Consider the following 23844-nt stretch of genomic DNA (forward strand, 5'->3'; position numbering starts at 1 on the left):
ATCATGGAATGCCAGAACATGGAGGAGTATAAAAACTACAAACGATCAATACATATGAACATGTTCAGTTTGATCAACACAAAATGATGTTTATCTTTCAATCTACTTCTCTAAGTATTGTTTACTCAAAACAGAACTGTAAAATGTCAGCATGAGAGTTTTATTTTATATATGTGTGTGTGATTTATTATATAATAAAAAATACAAAATATGTAAAAAAATAAATCACACAAAATATGGAGTCTCGTGCTGATGTTTGACAGTTGTGTTTTGAGTGACTTTTTGGAGAAATAGATTCAATTTTATTGACTACTATGTCATTTATTTTATTTTATTATTTGTTGAATCAATTCAACACGTTTTTTTTTTAACATTGATAATTCATTTTCCTCCTAAAGTAGCAGCATGTTTTGTTTTGGTTTGTTTCATAAATCATTTATTTAATTCAATTTAATTATATATTTCATCCAGAAAACCAAAAACATTAATACGAAGTAGTACCCAACATAATAAACCATGTACTTCACAGCGGTGTGTACAATAACAGTGTGAAGTGAATACATAACAGAGTTATTTTGCTCTTCATCATCCGTGTTTTCAGATTTGTTTTCTGTAGTAACTGATTCCAGCAACAGGGGCAGATAATATGGAGCATGAATTCTGACGTGTGGTTTGCAGAAGTCAAACCTGATAAGAGCCTGATGGAATAATGTCCGTCCAAGTCACTTCAAGCCTCCAGTCGACCACTTCTCCCTCATGCATTTTAGGAAACCCGCTTGGTGCGTCGTTCATTCGGGAGGGAATACACGTTAAAAAGTGAATGAATGACCACTGCTGACCAGTGTCCTCATAAGAGCTGCTTGTCAAAGGGGAGAATGAGATCAGAGTCTGCCACGTGTCCCTTGGTAATGACAGAAGATGGGTCTTTGCTCCTCATCACATGCGGTTTGATGCTTTTATCCTCCAACACAAAGGTCCTTTATGCCGCCCTGATGGATTCCTGTGACCCACAGTTGGATGAGGAACCCGAATTCCACTTCCTGGCTGGAAATTTCCCTCCTTGTTCTTTGTGCGTGGAGCTCTATTTCTGGTAAATGGCCCCCCTGAGGCTCCTTCCAATCCCACACCTCCCACCCCTCGTGTCTAAGCCTTCATCGGCATCATCATCATCATCGCCTCTCACAGCTGTGTGCGGAGCCAAAGGGTTCCGGCAAACTTTTATTTCCCCCTCACAAGACAAATGTCAAGGATCCGGGCTTGAGCAGGGAGCGCGGCCCACCTGTCTGCCGCCAGTGCCGCGGAGACAGCCTGATAAATGCGTGGCTACGATGTGTCTGGTTTACACCGGAGGCGAGGAGTCACGGCGCAGCGCGAGGCCGTGCCGCGCCACAGCGACAGAAGGGTTTTAATCATCGCCGCTCCCCGGGAATGACACCAACGCCGCACGGGGTAACAAGGACAGAGAGCGCGGGGCCCGGCATCCAGCCGACAAACAACAGCCTCGCAACATCCGCCATGAAGCTCGCACGCTTCCGGCCAGGCGGGAAGAAAAGCCTTTCTTGCTTTTTTAAACATTCAGAATTCATGGCATCATTAACCAGCGGCGACACACGAGCGCCATGTTAATAAGGATTTCTGTTCTATATGAGGTCGGTGGAAGGTTTAGTGGTCGGAATCATTTGTCTCGCTGCGGGCTGCTGCCTTTCTCCTGGTCTCGTTCACCTTTCAGGAGCCAGTTGTTATTATCATCCGACCATTATCCAGCTTCCTCCTCAACTTCACTTCCTCTGACTGTTTAAAGACACCTCTTTCAAGTTGGCTTTAGTCCCCGTGGTGATGCCGCAAAGCAGAAAGTTTGTGTGCAGCCGGTATTAAAGGAAGCCGCGCTGTTGTGCAGACTTGAAGTTCCTGCATTGATGCGACTTTGGAAGAAAGCCGGGTTCACAGGTGTCAGCGCGGCGGGCGAGCGAGCAGTGGTGGTGCTCTTTAATTGGCTGCCGGGTTACACGAGCGGAGAGAGATCTGACGAATGGAAAGTTTGAGGACGGATGCCGAGTATCCAGTGAGCGGCAGTCGTGCTTCAGAACCGTGACGTGTGGCGCCGACACTCGGAACAAAGAGTTCCTGAATGTGCCCAGGTGGCTCTGATGAAGGACCGGTCAGTCCACTGATGTCGGTTACGACGCAGTGGGTCGCCCGGCTAAAAATGAAGATGAGCTCTTGCAACTGTTATCAGAAGGTATTTTGTTCTTCCAATTACAGGTCTGAGTTTCTGCCAAGACTTTTTGAAACCGTGGCAGAAAAAAAAAATAATAATAAATCAGACGACTGACAAACAAGGAAGCAGAGGGTGTTTTGACATTTAGTGAATTGCTGATATTTAATCTGCAGCCGCCCTGACCAGCCAGATGTGCGACTTGAGTTCAGCAAGCAGCGAGTCAATTCTTCGAGGGAGCGTAAGTCTCCGCCCCTTCTGGTCGGTCCATGGGACCCGAGATTGGAAAATAATGAATGGAAGTCTAAGACGTTATTTCCTGGTCCACTTTGCCTCATGGATCGGACTACATCTCAGCAGAGTCCGACTGCTCTGGCGCTAAGGCAGATGCTAAAGTGACTAAACCATCAGATGTAGATGCTTGTCCCGCATGCTGGCTCTCACTCCATCGACTATCGAGTGCGACAAGAATTGTAGTGCGCTACTACGGATCACACAAAACCTAAAGTTGACTTTGGATGCCGGTGCATTAGCATGCCTTACTGTCATATGTGAGATCGCTGGCATGTTTCCAGCTCGATGACAAAATAACTTTCATCTCTCTACTGACACCTGTTTCATACTTTGTGTTCACTTAGGTCCCATTAGGCGGAAGTAGATGGGCGGGGCTTAGGCTCCCCATTGTGGTGATTCTTTTGGCATTTTTCTGTTAAAAACACAACGAAAAACTACTTTATAATGTCCACGACATGTAAACGTTGGATCTCTTATTATTAGGAGCAAATAAGTTGTGCGTTTGAAACCCTAATTCTCGCAGATGTGTTTGCACACACAATATTTTCCAAGGATAATAAGCACAGTCCTTTTGTGAATAATGTCCTTAACAACATGAAACCAAACTTAGATTTAGAAGCATCAGATAATCTGTTTTTTAAAGCATGAATTTCTTAGTTTTAAATCAAGCATCACTTTTTGGTCTATAATAGACAGGAAATCTTAAAATGAGACAAATAAGCTTTTAAATCTGATATCGCTTCTAATGTCTCATCAAAATACATTTCAAGATTCAATAACAAAGTTGATTTGCTTAATTCGAGTGTTTATTATTGCTCTTATTTCAAGCATGTTGCAATACATCCCTGTCACAAGTAAAAAATGAATTGAGTCATGTCAACTTGGATGCAGCCTTGGATACATCTCATTTCTAGATATGGCAGTCTCAATTCAAGACCTGTCCAGTGACATGATCTTGCTGCATGGACACGTGATTCCACTTGTTTCAAGCACATATTTTCTCAGAATGGGTGTTTCGATCTTGTTTGTTGATGTCCCTTTCCTGCAGTGCACAGCTTAGCTTCAAGACGATGGTTAGAGATTGTGGTCCGTGTCGTTACCGTGACTTCCGTTGATGTTTGCTGCTGATCCAGAACAAGAGCCGTCTCAAGTGCACTTCTTTTGCAACCTTCAAAAGTGTGTACGTGATTTTGAGTGTCGGCCACGCGCACTCACGTCTTTTACTAAAAGCTTTACAGAAGTAAACATCATGATGGTTTCTGCAACAAAACAATCGTAAGTAGGAGAATTGTGTGCGGAAACCTTCGCTGTTGTCTTCAACAATGATATTTTTCACCAATAGATGCGCACTTGAACGCAGCTCTATTGTAAAGGAGTCATTCTGTGTGTGTCATTGTGTGCACACAAGGCCAACTCAACAATGAACATCACCGGCACATAACTGCAACCTCAACAGTAATGTGAGTGAGTCGTCATGTCCAACTCAATCGGACCCAAATTTCAAACACAGTAGCACTTAAAATGAATATTTATGACTCATGTTTACCATTGTTTGACAGTAACTCAACAGCAGCTTGTCAGTTTTGGGAAGTTTCCCGGTTCGTTGTTGATACTTACGATCTCTGGAACACAGTCATCTCATGACCTCAACAAGTGATCTAGTTTGTTGGTGAAGATGAAATTGAGAACAACAACATCACAATCACATACGATATCGCGTGATCCTCGTAGTCGTTCACAAACTATCCAAAACCCCCTGCGTTGCGTTGTAGACCTGCACAATCTCTCTCTCAGTTCAAACATCTTCTTCACTTCAAACGTGATGACATTGTATTAGATGGACACAGAGCTAAGCTAGCATAAACAGTTAGCGTCTCCTCATAGTGTCTAAGTCTCAAACTGATGTTTGTCAAAAGTTAGCAGAAATCATTCGATATAGGTCTATAACAAAACATTTTAACTAAATAAACATATACGTACAGACACTGCCTGGAAAGATGTGGGTTGAAGGTGGATGCAGGTGGATTGTGAACCCACTGTGGAGCTCCTCTCCCCACGTGCTCTCAATAGAAATGCACTCCCTGTCACATGAGAAACAGAAACCTACCTCAAACCAGCCAGATGGGGGTTGAAAACATAACTGCAACAGCAACAGGATAATACGGATCTCTTCGCAGTCAAAAGTATCACCCTCCAGAGCAGGGCAGCGCCATTATAGCCAAAACAATAGCCACGTTTTTTTTTACTATAACTTGGAATCACTATTATTGATCACACTTTTTCTTGATGCTCAATAAAATATTATTGCTTAAAAAAAGGTGACTTGCTTTCAAAAGAAAATTTAACTCTAACTAGGAACTAAAAAGGACAAAATAAATCAAAATACAATGCATTAATGAACAACTGAACAATTTACGATTTATCAAGGACAATTCGAATAAATGTGATATTACTGAGTGCCACGCGCAGTGCAACCCGGTACAGGATGCAAAATTCAACTCTCATGTCCCCCAGTAGTGTATTTCCCCCAACATTTCGCACTACCATTTAGCGCCTGAATTCACAAGCATAAACAAAGGCTAAAAACCTGTCACTAAACTGGTGCATATTGGTGTGATACTAGGATTTATACTCACTCACTCCCTTTTGGAAGACATGTTTGGATCCACCACGATACACAGGGGGTGGATCACCAAAGCAAACTGTCCGGTCGTACAAGCATTTGAGCGCAGTACAGAGTGACGACCAGTGTGGTTGAATCCTGGCACCCCAAATTCTGACCTGATAAAATATGCACCCCTACACACTTGTGACACACAGAGAAGTCAGGGACCAACTCCACCCTACACTTGTCGGCTATAGTGTCCAACTTCTTGGAATTTTGAGCTAACAAAATTCGACCTGAACCTGAGTCTGTGGCATCACCCCCCTTAAAAAACCTGTCCAGTTTTGACTAGCAGACTGTAAAGGGGAAAGCTGCGCTGTATAAGTCAATGAGGTGTCGGAGTCCAAAGCAGACTCTGCTGGGAGTGGTATTGAAGACGCAGTTGTCCAGCAGCATTTAAAGATTATTGCTTTATTGACCAGCGTGGCCACTGAGCGGCTGATGGAAGGAGACGTGGCGAAAAAGGAAGAGAGACGGCTCTTCGTAATTTGGCAGGTCGAGCCGTTTAGCTCCGACAGCCAATAACAATTTTTCAGCTGAGGGCGCTGTAATGACATTAATAAAGGAAGCCATTGAGAGAAAATCCAACACTTAATGGAATTCTTTATTTTCGAGCACGGCAGCGGATGGTGGTCAAAAGCCAGCGTCGTTCGGCGCCCGACCCACTTTTCTTGATTTGTTTGTCCTTCATCTCTGAGTCCTGAATGGCGCTTGATCGCTGCGTTCTTTTCACTGACGGAGAGGAGGGAAACCAGCCGGAGTGCGGGAGGCAATCGGAGTGTAGGGTCGGCGAGCCGGAGAATCATTATTTTTCTGACCCGATAAGCTCCTTCTGCCTATTATTACCTCCTCTTTCTGAGGATGAGAAGAGTTGTGTCGAGCGCCAAGTCACAACCTTGTCGGTGAGGTTTGCTGTGTCAGCTCTTTGAGAGGTCCCGACGTAGACGAGGCTCGTGGCAGTCTGGAATGAAAAAAGAACAACCGCAAATACTTCAAATCACAAAATAACAACAAAACCTTTGTCTCCTTTGCCTCCTCTCCTTTTTATTTTATCGCCTATGTTTGCAAAAAAACAAAAAAAAAAAAAAGAAAAACTCCCAGAAGAGCAGATGAGCTTGGAGAGCTTGGTTCCGTTAGGAGATGGTCTTCTAGCTTTCCTCTTCATTAACCATAAATTCTGGACTATAGAGTGCACTGGAATATTAGCCCCGCCCACAAAATCTCAGAAGGTGAATGGATCATCCGTGAGCCGCAGCAGTTTATAAGCTGCGGGTGAAGTGGTGTTGTCTGCACCGTAGAAAGGTCAGTGGTGCTTAAAAATGCATGAGGATCACTTTTAAACTAGTTTGGAAAATGGGCTCCAGCATGAAGACACAACCTGGGCAATGTTCTGAACTGGAATCAAGAACTCCTCACATCATTTAGTGACATAACAGTGCTCAAAATGTACTGTTTTCACCCACGTGTTCCAACACCACAGCTGGTCTCAGCCGCTGCTTCTCGTCTCCGGTCCTCCAGAGATCAGCTCTACGGCAGGAGCTGCCGACACGCAGGTGAAAACAGTGCTTTTTGAGCACATTAAGGTCAGTTGATGTAACAAAGGCTCAATATTTTGGCAGCATGGCACTCGCTAGCCTGTGAAAATCCATCCATCAGCTGCAGCGTTGTGGTTTATATCTTCTCCTGTTTGAAACATTTCTTTCTTGTTCCATCTGTATTGAGGAGACAGTGTTAGAGCTGGTGCTGTGCCTGAACACATGTACGACTACACCTCGTGTTTTCCAGAATCTCTTAAAGAGGAATCATGGGACTTTGAAACAACACAATAATATTCATCCAGGATGCATATCAGCAACAGGGGTGTTCAAGCCTTGTTCACAGAGGGGCAGAAGATGAAACACGTGGGGTGTGACTACTCTCCTGCACCTTCTGTGAGTCATGCACAGAACTGCTTTAAGGAAATGTGGTCATGAAGTGTGAATAAAGATCTGTTTGTGAATAAACAGGTGCAGGAGGATGGATGCAAGTGGTAGTTTCATGAGCTTTATCTGTTCTTTGATGAGGCTTTTGACTCCAAAAATATGTTTAGAGGTTCGAAAAACAATATTCGGAATTAAGATCACAACAGAAAAACAGAAGTTCTATCCCTTATTCAATGGTTTCGTCTTCTTTTTCATGACATCAGAATGGAAGACTTGATTCATGTTTGCTGTATAGTGGGATAGAACCAAACGTAATCTCCTATGACTTTGGCTTTAGCTATAGTATAGCGCTTTTTTTCAAAACTATAATGGGACACTCTTTTATGACAATGACATTTTAGATTGTTTTGGCAGGTGGGAGAGTTCAAGCATCTTGGGGTCTTGTTCAAGAGTGAGGGTGGGTGAAGTGTGGGAGTTTATCCCAGTCTGAGGTGGTGAGGAAAGATCTGAGCCACCAGACAAATCTTCTATCACCTGCGGTTATGAGATTTGGGTGGAGAAATGGCCTGGAATCCTACTTTAGAGACAGGATGAGGAGCTCAGACACCCTGGAGAAACCCGAAGTAGAACTTCGGTGGTGGTTCTGGCCTTGTCTTAGGACCCCTCCCTGGATATTGCGTGGATATTTCTGCCTGGGAAGGGGCCCCGGAGCAGACCCTGGATAAAAGAGACAACGTGTCTTGGTTTCCCTGGTAAGACTTTGGTAGTTCCCCTGGAGGGAACGAAGTCGGAGCTGACTGCTCCTCGAGTAAGCTGACCACGGATCGGGAGTGAAGAGGGATGGAAACACGAGGCTGGAAAGAGTTTTTGTGTTGGTTCAAAGCATTGTTTGCCAGCACCCAGCTTCATTTCACGAGTCATGAACATGAAGTTAGACTTAACAAATGGAATATTTCATTCAGCACAAATAATATGAACTAGTTGGTGGTAGATATCACAGATTTCGGACCCACTGTCGATTCCGACACCAGACTTGTTTTGCCTTGTTTCTAGCTACCGATGCGAATATGTGTCGGAGTCAATCAGCTTGGTGTGATGCTTCATGAATCACCAACTGTGTTTCCTAGTTAAATCCCACATTGTGTAGTGGATGAAAACACTGTGGAGACACCAAACTTTTCATCTCAGTGAAAAGAGGAAGAAAACAGAGCATCTCCAGTGAGTCATCCTTGTCGCTCCTCATTCTCCTCTTGTTCTTTGATGCATTTCTGGCCTGATCACTTTTAATTCCTCCCACAATCAAACACAAGCTTCCAATTCTGCGTGGCTTTTCTGTTCCCATCAAGCTGGAGAGTCAGTCCGCATTCATTTCAGGGGACGCGGGACAGAACTGGAAAAGGTCAGTGTGGGGAAGATCAGACATTATGAAGATCGTTTGATGCTTCGGTTTGCGGTCCTTTGAGGCCAACGCGAATCGTCTTGGAGTCATTTTTGTCATTGTTTCTGTAGCTCCATTGCCGCCGCCTAGAGCCTCATTCTCCTTCATTCAAGTATCATGCGATCACTGAAAGTCTTCCTGCCCCTCACAAGCCTCTTTGAGAGTCTGAAGAGTCGATGAGCTACAGGTCAAGAGCCCTTCAGACCCAAGGTCTTCCTTTACGTGAGACACCCTCGGTCCAACGTGCCCTTGAAAGCAAACTCTATCAGCCTCTTGTTTCTGTGATCCTATTATTTGTTTTTGTTTATCTGACTGTTGGCAAAATAAGTTGTGAATGCCTCCTGGAAATGTTGGCAACAGGGCGACACGTTAACGCTCCTGACGTTGTCGACAAGGAAGGGTTCAGGTAAGGGTCACGACATGGGGTGGCGCTCCTAAAGGTTTAAATCATACATCACAAGTAGATCTCACTCGGTATATGCCAATTCACGGTGCCGAAAATGTGGCACGGTGAGTCAAACTCATGGTCACATGAGGCACTTTTATTCCACAATGGAGCACCAGCAGTGTAACATCCTCGAACCATTCTGTAGAGACGTCAGGAAGTGGTGAGGAGGGGAAACATTTGACTCGACTCTCAGCCTGAAGTGAGTCCAATTTATAATCTCAACATGTGATGCCTTAGTGAGAATGTGCAGGAACTACATGAACAGAGTTGATTCTGAAACCTGACTTTATAAAACAGCGTAAAATCATATCGGAAAAATAAATCGTCTTTCTGTGGAAGCAAAATATGTTGTTACAGTTCATGCAACAGTGAGCTCAGCTACATTGCAGCCTAGAAAACCGAATCATTGCCTTAGTCTGGCAAAGCTCAGAGTTGACTGCTGTGGAGCAGTGAGCCTAAGTCTCCGCCCCTTAAGGTCGGTCCGTGGGATCTGAGATTTAAAAAAAAAACAATGAATGGGAGTCTATGGGGAGAGCAAAGTTATTTTCTGGTCCACTTTGCCCTGGATCACACATATGCTGTACCTCAATTCCAATAGTGGTGTGAGTTTCCACCACGTTTGTCGTGTAATTTATAATTTATTTTGTGATAATCCGTCATTATTTGGACAACACATCGAACGTCGCATGTATGACGTCACGGCAGAGTTCGACGCTAAGGCAGATGCTAAAGGTACTGAACTATCAAAGGTAGCAGCTAGCAAACATTAGCGGACATTGGTAAATGTCACACAAAACCTAAAGTCATTTTAGATGCCGGTGGGAAAGCAGTGCGACATTAGAAAGTCTCTATCAAATTCAGAGCATGTTTCAAGCTCCATCAGACAATAACTTTCATCTCTCCACTGACTCCTGTTTTTTTGTTGACTTGGGTCTCATGATGCGGAAGGAACCAAGGTTTTGTCATATTGGGGGAGCGACTATGCTAATGAATAGAACTGCACTGGCTTCACCGAAACACTGGCACGATGGAAGTTGCTTTATTAGTTTGCTTGTATTGTGTTTCATAAAGTCGTGTCATATTTTCTTCCCCGCAGAGGAGTGCTTTTCTAGTTTCTAGTAGTCATAACTGCATCATTATTCCAATGATAAAAACATTGTTTTCTAAATGCAGTCTGACATTCTCCGATTTAATATTCCGAGGGACTAAAGCAGACCAACCGTGTGGAATAAACATCAATAAATATCAATCCATCTCCATTGCTGCCGCCGTCTCACTTGTTGTTTTGCCCCCTTCAAAGAGCAAGTGTTGTATTCAACAGCACGAACCCTGGAGTCCTCCATACTGCTTCTTGGAAACCCAGTGACAATATTTACTCTGCTCTTTCCTCCCTCGTGAGACTGTCGGTGGGATTATGGGCAAATCTTCAAGTGGCTGGTCTTCAAGCACAAGCCACTTTTTATCTGATTCATCAGGCGCTGGGTGTGATAAAGCACGTGAAGACGATTTATTCAAGCGCTGTAGCGTTGCGCCGTTCCTAATGAGTAATCTTCCGTATTCTGTCGGAGTCTTGAATAAGTGCCGTTAAATGAATGAAACACATTGTGTGTCAAGTCATTAACTTTGAAGGCAACAGTGATTGCTTTTGAGGGATTAGGACGTTTCCCTTGCATTTAAATGCGGGCGCTTCATTTTCCCCAGAATTATCGTCTTTGCGGTCGAGAGATAACGCTGAGATGGAGGAGTGTTCGCGGCGTGTGAACCCAAACTTGGCAGAGCCGATCAAGCGAGCGCAGAACAAACAGCTCCAGACAAATGCCAGTCATTTGATGCCACGGCTCTGATCCGTGGGTGAGACACATTGATTTTGACACGCCGGGGACGGACGGACGGACGGATCCTGGCGGGGGAAAACGTCCGCCTGCTTCTGTTCACTTCCCTGACATGGGATCGCATGTCGGGCTGAGGGGCGGATGAGTGGCAGCCAAGTTGAAGGAATCATAAATCACTGCTGTTGAGGACTTGGACGTCCTCAATTAGCCCCGATTCTGGTGGGTTTTAACCCTTATCTTCCCGAGTCCAACTGCAACTGGTCACACGAAGCCTCGACTCTTATAGTGCTCAAACGAAACTAAGAGTTCCAGCGTCTGCAAATGATTTGGTCGGCTGACATTGGTCTCTTCTTCCAGGTGTGATCCGAACGGCACTCCCCAACATGGACCGGGAGACCAGGGACCAGTACGTGCTGGTCATCCAGGCCAAAGACATGGTGGGGCAAATGGGCGGTCTCTCTGGAACCACCTCCGTCACCGTCACACTGACCGATGTCAACGACAACCCACCGCGCTTCACTCACAGTAAGACTTCCTCCCTTCCTCTAAAGAAATCTGCAATTCCACTTTAGATGTGCGATGACCATAGACCCCACTAGGGGGCTCTGTGGTGAGTCAGACCATGAGTCAGATCTCACTCATAGCTTTACCAAACTCAACTGAAGGCCAGTCTGAACCAATGAAGCACGTCTGTGTTACAAGACATTGAAAGGTCAATTGAATTAAGCACAGACTCGAAGAAACATGTTATTTATTTCATAGTTAATTGTGATTAATGAGTCTTAAAATAATGATTGAGTCAATGCCATCATTCATGATTAGCCTTCTGTTATTGTTTGACTAGCAAATATTGGTTTGAAAGGCAGTGGTTTTATTCAAGGTGCTTTCAAGAGACCAGGGAGGAGCGAATAGATGGTAGATAGAAAGCATTGCTGTGAGAAGAAAGGATGTGGATCTAAACAGGAAAACCACAAAATTCAAAAGCAAGATCAAAAATATTAAATAAAATGTAAGTTTAGAGTTCAGAAAAATCTTTTCAAAACTGTGACTCATTCTAGATTTTGGTGACCTGTCCCTCTGTTCCATTGCTCTTCCCTTGTCTCTGACCCGTTTCTTAGTTTGGTTCGCCAGTTTTCCCCGAACTGTGACTCGTTCATGTTTTCACTTGTCTTCCTCGGACTGTGGCCAGTTCTTGGTTCCACAAGACTTCCCTAGTCTCTCACCCGTTTCTTAGTTCGGTTTGCCAGTTTTCCCCGAACTGTGACTCGTTCATGTTTTCACTTGTCTTCCTCGGACTGTGGCCAGTTCTTGGTTCCACAAGACTTCCCTAGTCTCTCACCCGTTTCTTAGTTCGGTTTGCCAGTTTTTCCCGAACTGTGACCTGTTCATGTTTTCACTTGTCTTCCCTGGACTGTGACCAGTTCTTGGTTCCACAAGACTTCCCTAGTCTCTCACCCGTTTCTTAGTTTGGTTCTCTAATGCCTCTGTGACCTGTTCCTGAGTTGGTTGCACGAATCCTCTCAGTCTCGGATTATACTGGGGAGCCCCCCTAAAGTAACAAAAAATAGGGAACAAGAAGCTTTGTACAGTGAACATAGTTGTGTTTAGTAAAAAAAAAATCATATAATACTAAAAAAAAATAAAATAAATACACATAAAAACAACTCAAAATAGGTGCTAATGTTACAGAAATGTCAGGGAGAAGAGCAGTTTTCATTCAAGTTTAGAAGAAAAGAGAAGAAACAGAAGAAAAAACGTTTTTGTGAAAGACACTTTTTTAGAACCTGCCGTGATCCGACGTCAGCTCTTTGTGCCTGGAAGCATCACGCTGGAAGAATGTCCCACTCTCGCACCTTTGGGCTGTCGTTCATTGTGTTCAGCTCTCTACATATACATTCAATTCATTGTGCTTTAAAGAGGCCATGGAGGAGTGAGCAGATGAGAAGACATGGATTAAGGAAGAAATTATCTGTATCTAAACAAAAAACAAAAACTCGCAAAATTAGAAAACTAGACCAAAACTATGAAATAAAACACGAGTTCATTGTGTGCCCCCTCTGTGCCACCGTGGAAGACCCGCCACTGACACCCAGACAGTGAGTCATTTCTTGCCTTGTTTTCCCAGACTGTCATCGTCCCTTTATTTCAGTCGTCTCCCAGGGCAATAAACTTGTTTTTGAAGATGAGTTGAGACCCTCTCAGACTGCAGATATCAGCGTAGCTCCGAAACTCACCCTGAGACAACCAGGTTTCTGCTCCAGACCTGGAGTTTCCTCAAGCTTTCCTTGAACTTTGCGGCCCTCTTCCCATCAGGCTGCAACACTGACCACTACTCTATATTTTATTTCACGCCAAACTTCATCGACTTGCTTTATTCATCGCCTGAGTTTGAAGCAGCCGGATTGGAATCAATCAGGCTCCATTTCACTTCATTTTTTTTCTTGATGTGGTCAGCTTATTTCACAGCCAGCTAATGGGTTCCTGGCTGGAATGGAGGATTCAAAGGCGTCGAGTCCTTCTCATGATAATCCGAAGCTCCAGCAATCGGTTTACTTGCTGATACCTCCACCGGCTGCTGCAACCGGACCGCCGCGAGGCTGAGTCAATTTGCTGTCGCCCGCGGGAATGAAAGGTTCTGGTTTGCACAACAAGTCATCAATGGCGTTTTAACCCAGTGCTGTCAAGCTGCGAAGAAAGAGACTTTAAAAGGAGTTCTGCGTTTTCACCGGCGCCGTTGCACTGACAGGGTCACGGGTCAGAATCGATAGACCATTACGGAGCACCAGAACTGATACGGGGCTTTCGCTTAGTCCTTGGGAAAAACACGGCAGAGAACCCAAGGTGAGCCGTGTGCTGTCGAGTGGGGGAAGGGAGGGATGAGCGAGGTGCGAGATGGCGGGGGGGGGGAGCAATTTTTTGGTCTTTTAAAGAGCCACTATTCCACGGCAAATTAAAAAGCCATTATAAAGATTACATGGCAGCAAACAATGTCAGGCAGATTAGCATTTAGACGGCGGCTGAGGGAGACACTGCGAGGAACACAGAGAGGTCTGGTAATGAGCTCTGCCATGGTGATTGGGGAGATTATGATTATGAATATGATTCCCTTCTTTATTCGCATGAGTACTTTAAATCCCCCGGGTCGGACAAAGCTCACAGAACACAATGGATGGTTTCCCCGTAATAGAATATTCGAGTGGACATTTCATCCCCTGAAAGGTGCAAAAGGGACTGTGCCATGACCCCCCGCTGTTTTCATCATTAGTTATGTTGCGGGACGGAGATTCCATTTGATATTGTTACGGAACTCTGGGATTTGAACTTTGAAGAATGGATTCTCTTTCAGCACAAGCAGCGGAACAATTCATTTCATGGATTAGGTGAGGTGTGCAGCAAGGTGAAGAATGCTTGTGCGGTTGTGATGCAATCCAAACCGGTGCGACGAGAATTGGCTTTGCAGAAATCGCTGAAAATTCACGAAGAAAAAACTGAATGTCTAATCGATAAAGCGATTTCAGCTGGATGTCCGTACGAGGTTATTTGTCTACCTACCTTTATTGTGTGTCCTGGATTTATATTTAGAGGTCATAGTTTGTTTATATTGGATATAATGAATATTGTCTATTGAAGTTCTTGTGCATTGAGTGCATAAGCGCCACCTAGTGCTCAGTGTTGAGTCCCACGCACCTGTAGCCTCAGTTTTTCTTTGCTTCCACAGTGCGCTGAAACCTGAGCGTCATCCCCTCAACTGTGCTACAACGTCCTCCTTCACTTTGGGTGATTCATGCTCTTGTTCTTCTGGTTAGCACATGTTTAAATTGACACAAGGTCACAAGGTTGTTGCTATCCAGGTATATCAGCGCCAGAAAGATGGAAACACAAGGATCATTTTGACTTTTCTCACTCCATGTAACGTTCTCTCACAGGTGCCAGAACTGGAAACATTTTTTTTTTTCAGCCTCTTCAAGGAGCAACACAACAAACACACACACACACGTGCGAGTTATTAACTGAAATGTAAAACAACAGGTACCATCCTCACACCTGTGGTGTAATACATTGATATTAAAGTGAACTTTTCCCTCCTATAGTGACGGCGAAGGCAGCCCTCATTGCTGCATGTTGACACATTAGGTTTTCACAATTGAAGCACATGTCCCGCCATCCGTGGCATGTCCTGACTCAGTGGGCAGCGTGTCACACTAAGGAAAGAGGGATGGTGCTCTTCGTTCTACATATACTGTCACAACGTCTTCATGTACTGTCACAATTGCACATTCACGTTGGGAAAGTGGACTTTTGTGTCCTATTCTGAAGAAGGCAGCTTTCAGTGTTGCATGTTAACACATAGGCATTTTAATGGAGTGAAAGAACATCTTCCTGTGTAGCGCTGGAAGGTGTCATCACTGTGATATATTGGATGTCATGTGGATCTCCTTCTTAGTGATGGTGTCAGAAAGTCACCGTGACTGAAACGCAGGGCCTATTGACGCTACACAACAAAAGAAGCGCCATTCCATGGCTAATACCAACGTCTGTCCATGGCTGACAGGAAATGTGCTTCAGCTGAAAACATGCATCAACATGCAACGCAGAGACCTGCCTTGGGCGTCAGTATAGGACGCAAAAGTCCACTTTCCTAACGTGAATATATTACACCATGGGAGTGAGGATGGGTTGTGCGAAGTGTCCAGTCCGTCCTGATGGATGCCAGGAGCCAGCATTCATTCCATCGCGCCCAATGATCTCACAAAGATGAGGAGAAGAAGGAGTGACCTACCGGTTCTCTTTCAGTAAAGCGTGATCTCTTACCAAACATAGTTTCAGTTTGAAAATGCCTGTCCTGCTCTTGCTGAGCAGAATGAATGTGTTTGCACTCAGAATTTGGCAGACGCTTTTCTGTTTCCACTGTTGAGGGCTGTGGCTCTCACACATTGAATCGAATGGTGTCCAGCTCCGTAACTCACCGTGACAGACACGCATGCAACACAACAATGTAGTGAGTCTGCCCTGATGATAAAAGCTTGGAGAAAACTGTGTCTCAGAGATAAAAGTACTGAATTATAGTTGGTCTAACTGGCTGTAGTAAATAGGAAAGAAAACATGTGTGGCGTGAGGTTATGAGCCTCGCTGCTTGTGACCTCTTTTAGATGAATAAGCACAAAACACCCTCTTTATTCAGGTGTACGGAGAGGTGAAACAGGTCATGGTGGTTGGTAGCTAATGACCAGCTCTGTCTAATCGCAGGATAAACTGTTGGATGCGATTTATCTTGTGCCGTGCAAAAGGGCGGCGATGATCTTAGAAGCGAGGGTTCTTTGGAGCTTCCATTTCTGGGCTGGAGATCACAACTGAATCGCACAACTGAGAAGAGGTTAAAGCACGAGCTGCACATTATTCACCGCCTTTGGTCTTCGCTTTCTTCCAGAGATCTATCAGTACACAGTTCTGGAGTCGCTGCCCGTTCAGTCTGTGGTGGCCAGAATCAAAGCCGCCGACGCCGACACCGGCTCCAACGCTGAGATGGACTACCGGATCATGGATGGCGACGGGCCCGGCATGTTCAACATAACCACCGACGAGGTCACACAAGAGGGTGTCATCATCCTGCTGAAGGTACCTCAGAGGAGCCATTGTTAGAAGCCTCAGCTGAATATATATATATATTTTTTCCCCCCTTTAAAACGAGAACCTTTGTACTGTGACATTCTGGTGATAAGAGGCAGTGAAAACTCTTTCCTTGGAAGTCAGTGAGACATAGCAGCTGCTCACACACAGGGCTTTACCCAACAGCCTGAAAATGTTGCTCTCTGGTATTAAAAGTTTGGCGGCCTATGGATTTAAGAAATCCATTTCTCTTTTTCTCCCAGAGGAAGCCTCACATTTAAAATGTCGAGTTGTTTTGTTCCACTGAGTGTAGTGGATCATATGCGTAAAGGAGTGGCTGATATCAAAAGACTCACAGTTTCCAAGTGTCATTGAATTCTCCCCTCCCTACCTTGAGAAGGAAACCAGAACAATGATTCAGTCCTCTTGACTTGTCGCGGTCATATGAATTCATTACTGCTGTTAAGCTGCCACTTGTTGGTCTCATTATGGCTGGGAGAGTTGCAACCTCATTGACGGTAAAATGAGGTGGATGAAAAGGTGATGAAACAACAGTTAGCCAGGGAGACAGACAGAGTTGGACGCAGAAGAACGATGTAAGGTATCGACAGTTGACTTGGATTCAGGTGTTGGGTGATATCTCCATGACACTGGACAGGATTCTTTCCTGTCACATGGGGGCAGTTTGGAGAGCAGTCCGTAATGGTCTTCCCTAAAAGGCTGTGGACCCCACTAGTCCAGTTTGCTGTTCGGGTTCTCATCAGGGCAACAGACCCGGGGCCAAGTGTGAGCGACCCCAAAACCTTCGGACTTGAGTGATGGGCAGACAAGGTTTCACAAAACAGTGTGTTTCAGTTGGTCGGTTTAAAATGATATCAGGTGCCGTCGAAATAGTTTTTCAATGTCAAGGATGATAGAGCAGAGAGTGCCATCCAGTGACCTCTGACACTGTTTCGTGACCAAGAGTTTAGGATTATGAAACCTCTGCCGACTGGTAGGGTTGTGCTGTTGTAACACTCCCTTTCCATGCAGTGTTCAAATGTGACTGTGTTGCGACTCGCAAGACAACGCTGAAATTAAGCCTGAAAAGAAATAGGAGACGCGGGTCCACAAAGGCATGGGAGTCTTATCTAATTCAAGTGTCAAATCTGAGCTTCTAGATTCAGAGAAACTGTCCATGGAAACCAGTGTGATAGCTCTACCAATAGGGCACTAGTGATTGGGAATTGAGGGTCTGGCTAAACAACGCTTCATGACGCTTCATCCACCCATCACCACTGGGCACAGAGAAACACATAATAAACGCGTCTGGATTGTTCTTTGAAGCCAAAATCCGACGCCGTAAACCGCTTTCACAGATGTAGTCATTGGTTTTAATGGCGCTGTGGAAACACTCACGGTGCAGTGTGTTTATTTTCAGAACCCTGTGCTTTAAAATGCATGGCGCTTCACTTAAATAAATAAATAAACGCAAGACGACTGCTTTTCTGTTTCATGTTTGCCATTACTAAGACATTGCCGTTGATATTGATCTCTCACTCTGGTGCTAAAACTGCTGCTGCTCAGTTGCTTGAGGGTCGACCTTGTGGCGCGCTCACACAAAACACATTGTACATCCAAAGCAAGTTGGAAAGCAGAATGGTTGCATATTCTTGCCTCAGTTCCGTGCCTCGCCCGACTTCTTGATCCAGCGAGCTCAGATTTCGGCCAAATTGATGCGACAGTTCATTGCCTTTGCCTCCCTGGCAGCAGCAGCAGAGAGAGGGAGAGAGCTTCCCGTCAGATGGGCCGATTTGATCTCTGTTTGTTTTGAACCAAACTCAAGACAATTATGCCGTTCTACAGCAAACCAGGCAAAGATAGAACAAATCAATGCGAACGAGCGCGGTGTCATTTATTGAGGGGAGCTTTTATTTTTAAATGAGGCTGTTTTCATTAGTGCTTTTATTGAGCAAAGTCGCCAGCGTGTTGAACTGTAATGGCTTTTCACAATCCTTAATTACCACTTGTGTTTGGCGCGAAGGGCTGCAGGTTCACCCAGGGAGCGCTCTTGTTTTTCTCTCCGTCTTTCTTTCTTTGACAACTTCCCACCTTCTTTGTGTTTTCCCCCTGTCTCCCTCCACCAAGCCTCTCGACTTTGAAACGAAGAGCAGCTTCTCCCTGCGAGTCGAAGCCACCAACAGGAATATCGACTCCAACTTCTTGAGTTTGGGCCCATTTAGCGACACGACATCAGTCAAGGTGACAGTGGAAGATGTGAACGAGCCTCCGGTTTTCTCCGAGCTGCTGAGCAGGATGGTGGTTTCCGAGGATGCGAAAGTCGGCACCTCCATCGGGAGAGTCTCTGCGCATGACCCAGATAATTCCAACAGCGGTATCAGGTATGTAAATGCGCCTTTCTGACGTCCGTCAGCGAGCATCTGTTCTCACTCTGGCACCGACTTTAATTCTAAAAACACGATGCGTGTTAGCAGACGCTCTCTACTCTACATGTCTAGTGAAACTGTCCAAGACATGACAGGCGACACGTCCGCTTCCAAGAATGTTTACTGACTTCACGTCCCGCCTCAATGTTGGCTCAAGGTTATCAGCTAGCCGTTGCATTAGGAAGAAGGTCTTCCATCACTTTCACCTCCCAAGGCTGCTCCAGGAATTTAACCCAGTAGTAACCAAACAGCATGAGACTAGGATCTTTACATTCATCATGGAATGGTCCCTCTCCGGTTATCATTTGCATCGGGTTCATTCTAGCGCTGGATCCAGTAGAGAGCAGCATCCTCCTTCATGGGAGTTCATAACAATCGTGTCCTGTTTCCCATGATCTTGTTCGTACAGCAACGTTAGAGGTGCCATGGAGTTGCTCAAATTATCCTGTCGAGTAACATACAAGGTAGCTCACGCCTTCTGTCGGGTGTATGCAGCCTTAATACATGAGGCCAGTGTCTCTTGGTTCCCCCACAGCTTCCTTTTCAATATCACCGTCCTCCCTTCCATTCCACGGTCAAGTCCCTATGACTACGAGCGTCTATCGGAATCCAACCTGCGTGAATAGGTGCAGGCGATCCTGGTCTACATCTAAGCCTTGTGATATTCATCTTTTGTCCCTAAAAACATGAGGCCTAAGAGCCAAATTTGGGAATAGAAAATTGTGCTTTTCTGAAGTTTCACAATTATGACCCACTGTGAGAAATTTGAAGTCAAACTTCTGTTCATTTGGAAACTAGAATGGGTTTTGCTACATCTCATTTAAGGCTCTTACGGCCCGTAATGTGCAAGCAGAACCATATATCTATAGTATGAGGCCATATCCCAACAAAGGGCTTCTTAGAATTGAAAATGGCTACAGTCAGACAAACACTTTGGGCACCAGAGCATTTTCAAAGAAATATTCAACCTTGATATCACTTGTTTGAGCGGCTGTAACTTGAAAACATCAAGAGATTAAGGTATATTGAAAAAAATAGAACCTAAGTTTGACCCAAAATTTGGGATGGAAGTCCATTAAAGGTAAACATTTGCATAAGTTACAGATGTTTATTTGATCTAGTGGGACAGTTAACAGCACCGCTATCTGCGCTGTACTTTGTCCCACCGCTGCAGCTGTGTCACATCCACTTTCACGTTTACTTCATGCCTTCACACAAACCACCATCCCAGTGTCTTGACCATCAGTCGCCTCCGATATATGTGTATTCCAGAGCGCTCTGTTTTGGTCCTACTGCTCGAGTAAAACCGCCTCGACTGAGGTCTATTTTCAAACATTTTTTTCCTCCAAAACTGCGATCAAAACACGCCCTCCAATGTTGCTCACATTTTAGTTACAGCCATCTGTTGGTGTAAAGTATTAGTATTGACAGACTGGCTTACGCTGCCTGCCAGTCGAAGGTATCGAAGGAGTGTAATGACTATCAATGCTCATCCAGTGGACATGCATATGCCACTGTGCCATTGGCATTACTTGGTGAATTTGTTGTCAGTACTGTGAAGTCACACATGTATATACAGTATATATATATATATATATACATTGGGTAGATTGCGGTCACTCATCGACAGCAGTGTCATTCAAAACAATATGAAATGAACTGCAATATTTCAGACGCAATGAATCCACAATCTGTCTGGAAAAGACCCAAATATGGCCCGAAGCGCCACACTTTCACTCACTCACAGCTTCATAGAACTGGAGTCTGAGTTACTCTGACTGACCCCGTGTGCCTCTGGACACACTGCCAGATGGTGGACGGGGCTGCGGAGTGCAGCATTTGCAAAAGTAAAATGCCATGTAGATAGAACATTCCTGCAGGAGGGTCAAGTCCCAACACTTGTGCTGTGGCATTTCACGCTCAAAAACAAGCTGCCATCTGTGTTTGTCAGGCGAAAATCGCCGCCTATATTTCATGAATTGAAGGGCGATCGCATTGTGCGCGTCGTCTGCCTGTTTGGACTGTTATTAATCATAATCCTAAAATCAAATTACTGCTCCATTGTAGCTGTAAATTGCCTCCTTTTCCCGCCCATCTCACAAGTCTTATCAGAGTCTGGAATGTATTCCTCTACATCTGGTGAAATGAAAATAATTGTGGAACTAATGCAGCCACAAGAGTCAAATTACACTGCAATAACACCCTTTAGACGTCGACTAATTGAACTTGTAATTTTCCAGAGAGAACGAATGAGCTGGAGGACAATAAGACACTTTCTTTCAAGTGAAATTAAATTTGCGTTGTCACTCGGCAGAGTTTCTCTCTTTAGAAGAAGAAACGTCGATATGTTTTGACCGTTTTTTTGTGCAGGTGCAGTTTTGAAGCTTTCATTGAAACATGAAACCAACTGTACATTTCAAGTCGACCATTAAAAACACTTTCTGTATGTATATATATTTTTACAGGTACTCTATCGACAGGAACACGGACCTGGAGCGCTTCTTCAACGTGGATGCTCTGAGCGGAGTCATCAGCACGGCCAAGCCTCTGGACCGGGAGGCCAACTCCGTCCACAACCTCACCATCTTGGGCATCGAGAACCGTAAGTCGACAAGATGGGGGACGACTTTTACCCTCTTTCACCTTTTAGTGATGATGCTGATTTAACATGCACATTTCAAACTCCAAAACTACAGTATTTAAACGCCATCTGAAGGCTGTGAACCAAAGTCATTACGGTAACTACACTGAGCACAGGACCCCCCAGACACAGACCAGGTTTACTTATGTTAAACGCACAGTGGGAGCGCGGCAAAGAAGTGGCAGCGCTGGAAAACTAATTTGAGCTTGAGTAGCATAATGTTTATTGAGATAGAAATTGAGTAAGAAATACATATTTCAGCAGTGTTTCTCCATTAAAACCCTTCATATTCCAAAACTGGCTTCAGTTTTGGAATATGAAGTGGCACCACACTAGCTGAAACTGGATTCAACTTATCCACTGGCAGAAAAAAAAAAAACAAATTTCAAAACTCCAAAACTGAAAGTTTGTTATTGTTAAATGCAAACTTGTTTGAATTCAACACCACAGTTTGATTATTCTAGCCATGTATGAGTTCATAACATGTTATTACACAGTAACTCACAGTTATGTTGTGTAATATCCAACTCACCATTCCACTGCCATTAAGTCAAAATACACCGGTGACCTCCTGCATGTAAACCATCTCTCGGTAATTGTAGTTTGTGTTTAAGATAGGACAAGTGCAGAGCTGGAAACCAGTTCAAAACTGCACCAGTGTAATGTTGTCTTGGAAGGTTTTTGTCTCTGTCCACCGAGAGTCTTGATTCTGAAGGGCCATTTGTGGATCGGACGGATCCTTTTGTTCGTGCTCTGCGTTAATTTCCTGCGTATTTTTGCATCCACCAAATGGAGCAGTACCACCGGAAACCACAGGGGGCAGTGCTGCTGTTACTCCCCGATACGTAGCTCTAATGAGACACGAAGAAGACATATCAATGGCGGACATTATCTGCCTCCTACAACGCTGCCACTGTTTCCTCTTTTTTGTAAGAGCTGCATGATCAATGCTCCTTCCGCAGTCGCCATGTTGGTTTGGGAGTTTGTTGTTGTCATAAACTTGTGACTGTGGGCTGCTCCCCCTGGTGGATAAGTTGGAGAACAGCAAGGAAGCGTGTGATCAGTGACAGTAACATGGTTTGAAATGGACCGGTCCAATTTCGTACGTAAAGCGAGCATGACTTTAGAGACTAGAGGCTCGGCTGGGAGGGACTCAGAGTAGAAACGTTGCTCCTCTTAACTAAGAGGAACCGGTTGAGGCTGTTTCCTGGAGGTGACCCAGGACACTCTGGAAAGCTTCTGTCGCTCTTGACTGGGGAACAAATTGGTGGTTCCTCAGAAGAGCGGGGGGAGGATTCTGGGAGAAGTGACTTCAGCACCTTCTCCCCTGGACTGTCAGTGGATCAGCAGAATAAAGCTGGTGGCTGCATGAGAGGCAAATATGGGTGAAGGGGAACCTGAAAGTAGAGACACTCACAGTTCGAGGCTCCTGAGTGAGAGATGCGTTTCACCAGTTGTATATTAAATGATCGGTAATGACTGAATCATAATTATTTTTATGACGGCGGGATCATTTCGTGGTGGCAAAGCAACACGCACCGAGTCATCTCATTCCTCCTCTGCATATGATTCATAATCTGGTGTCTGTTGGAGTGTAATTTCACCACGCTAATGAGGTATGGATTTTATCATTTGCCAAATGTCGGAGGTCACAGCTCCAGGGACCCAGCTGGGGTGAGGGTCTCCTCCATGGCAGACCCCGTACCGTAAGAAAGAAGAGGCCCTGAGGAGCCACGTGGGATGTTAAAGCGTGTCGCGAGCGGCGGTGGGTTTCCCGGTGGAGCGCGGCGAGAAGATCAGCCGGAACTCTGGGACTGTAGTCCAGTCATGACGCTGATTCTGGGACTACTTTGTCCCGAGCCGCGTGGCTGTCAGGGAGCATTACGTCCACGGGCGGGACAGTTGTTGTGACCCTGCGGTCTCCTGGTGACGTGAGGACAAGATGCTGACAATGGGTGGGTGCTGCGCCCCCCGGGCGGGGGGTGGTTGAGCATTGTCGTGAAGTGATGTCACATGACTTGGCAAGGACACCAACGCCTGCCTCCTCTTTTTAGTTGTTTTGCTCTCCCGTCATTTTTTTTTTTTTGCAACCCGCCCACCAGACAGCCTGGACCTCCCTCCCACAGGCTGGAAGAACAAACCTCGTTGATGGTCTTTTGTCAAAAGAAGTCGTGGATTTGATGCCTTCCTTTAACACACAGCACTGTGGTGGCAGCTCCACTCACCACCTGGCAATGGTGCTCACCATCCGACTCATCCTGAAATTGCTGAGTCAGCCAATTTCATTGGTTTTAGGCCATTAATTTTGAAGCGTTTCACGCTCAAAACAAAGCAAAAGCAAAGCAAAATGTCCTGA

The 23844-nt window shown here is 45.1% G+C and overlaps 1 protein-coding gene across 4 annotated transcripts in view; it reads left to right on the forward strand.

Annotated features, from left to right (window-relative positions):
• Positions 1–23844, forward strand: part of cdh7a (cadherin 7a) — a 181607-nt gene that overhangs the window by 116911 nt on the left and 40852 nt on the right. For 3 of the 4 annotated variants that reach the window (XM_053858449.1, XM_053858452.1, XM_053858450.1), the window contains exons 5-8: positions 11172–11339; positions 16243–16430; positions 18549–18802; positions 21313–21449. In XM_053858449.1, the coding sequence (XP_053714424.1) occupies positions 11172–11339; positions 16243–16430; positions 18549–18802; positions 21313–21449 (747 nt within the window). The remainder of the gene's footprint in view (positions 1–11171; positions 11340–16242; positions 16431–18548; positions 18803–21312; positions 21450–23844) is intronic. The other variant, XM_053858451.1, reaches the window with a different exon arrangement.

This window comes from Synchiropus splendidus, chromosome 3 (genome assembly GCF_027744825.2).
Source record: "Synchiropus splendidus isolate RoL2022-P1 chromosome 3, RoL_Sspl_1.0, whole genome shotgun sequence".
In the NCBI taxonomy this organism is placed as follows: domain Eukaryota; kingdom Metazoa; phylum Chordata; class Actinopteri; order Syngnathiformes; family Callionymidae; genus Synchiropus; species Synchiropus splendidus.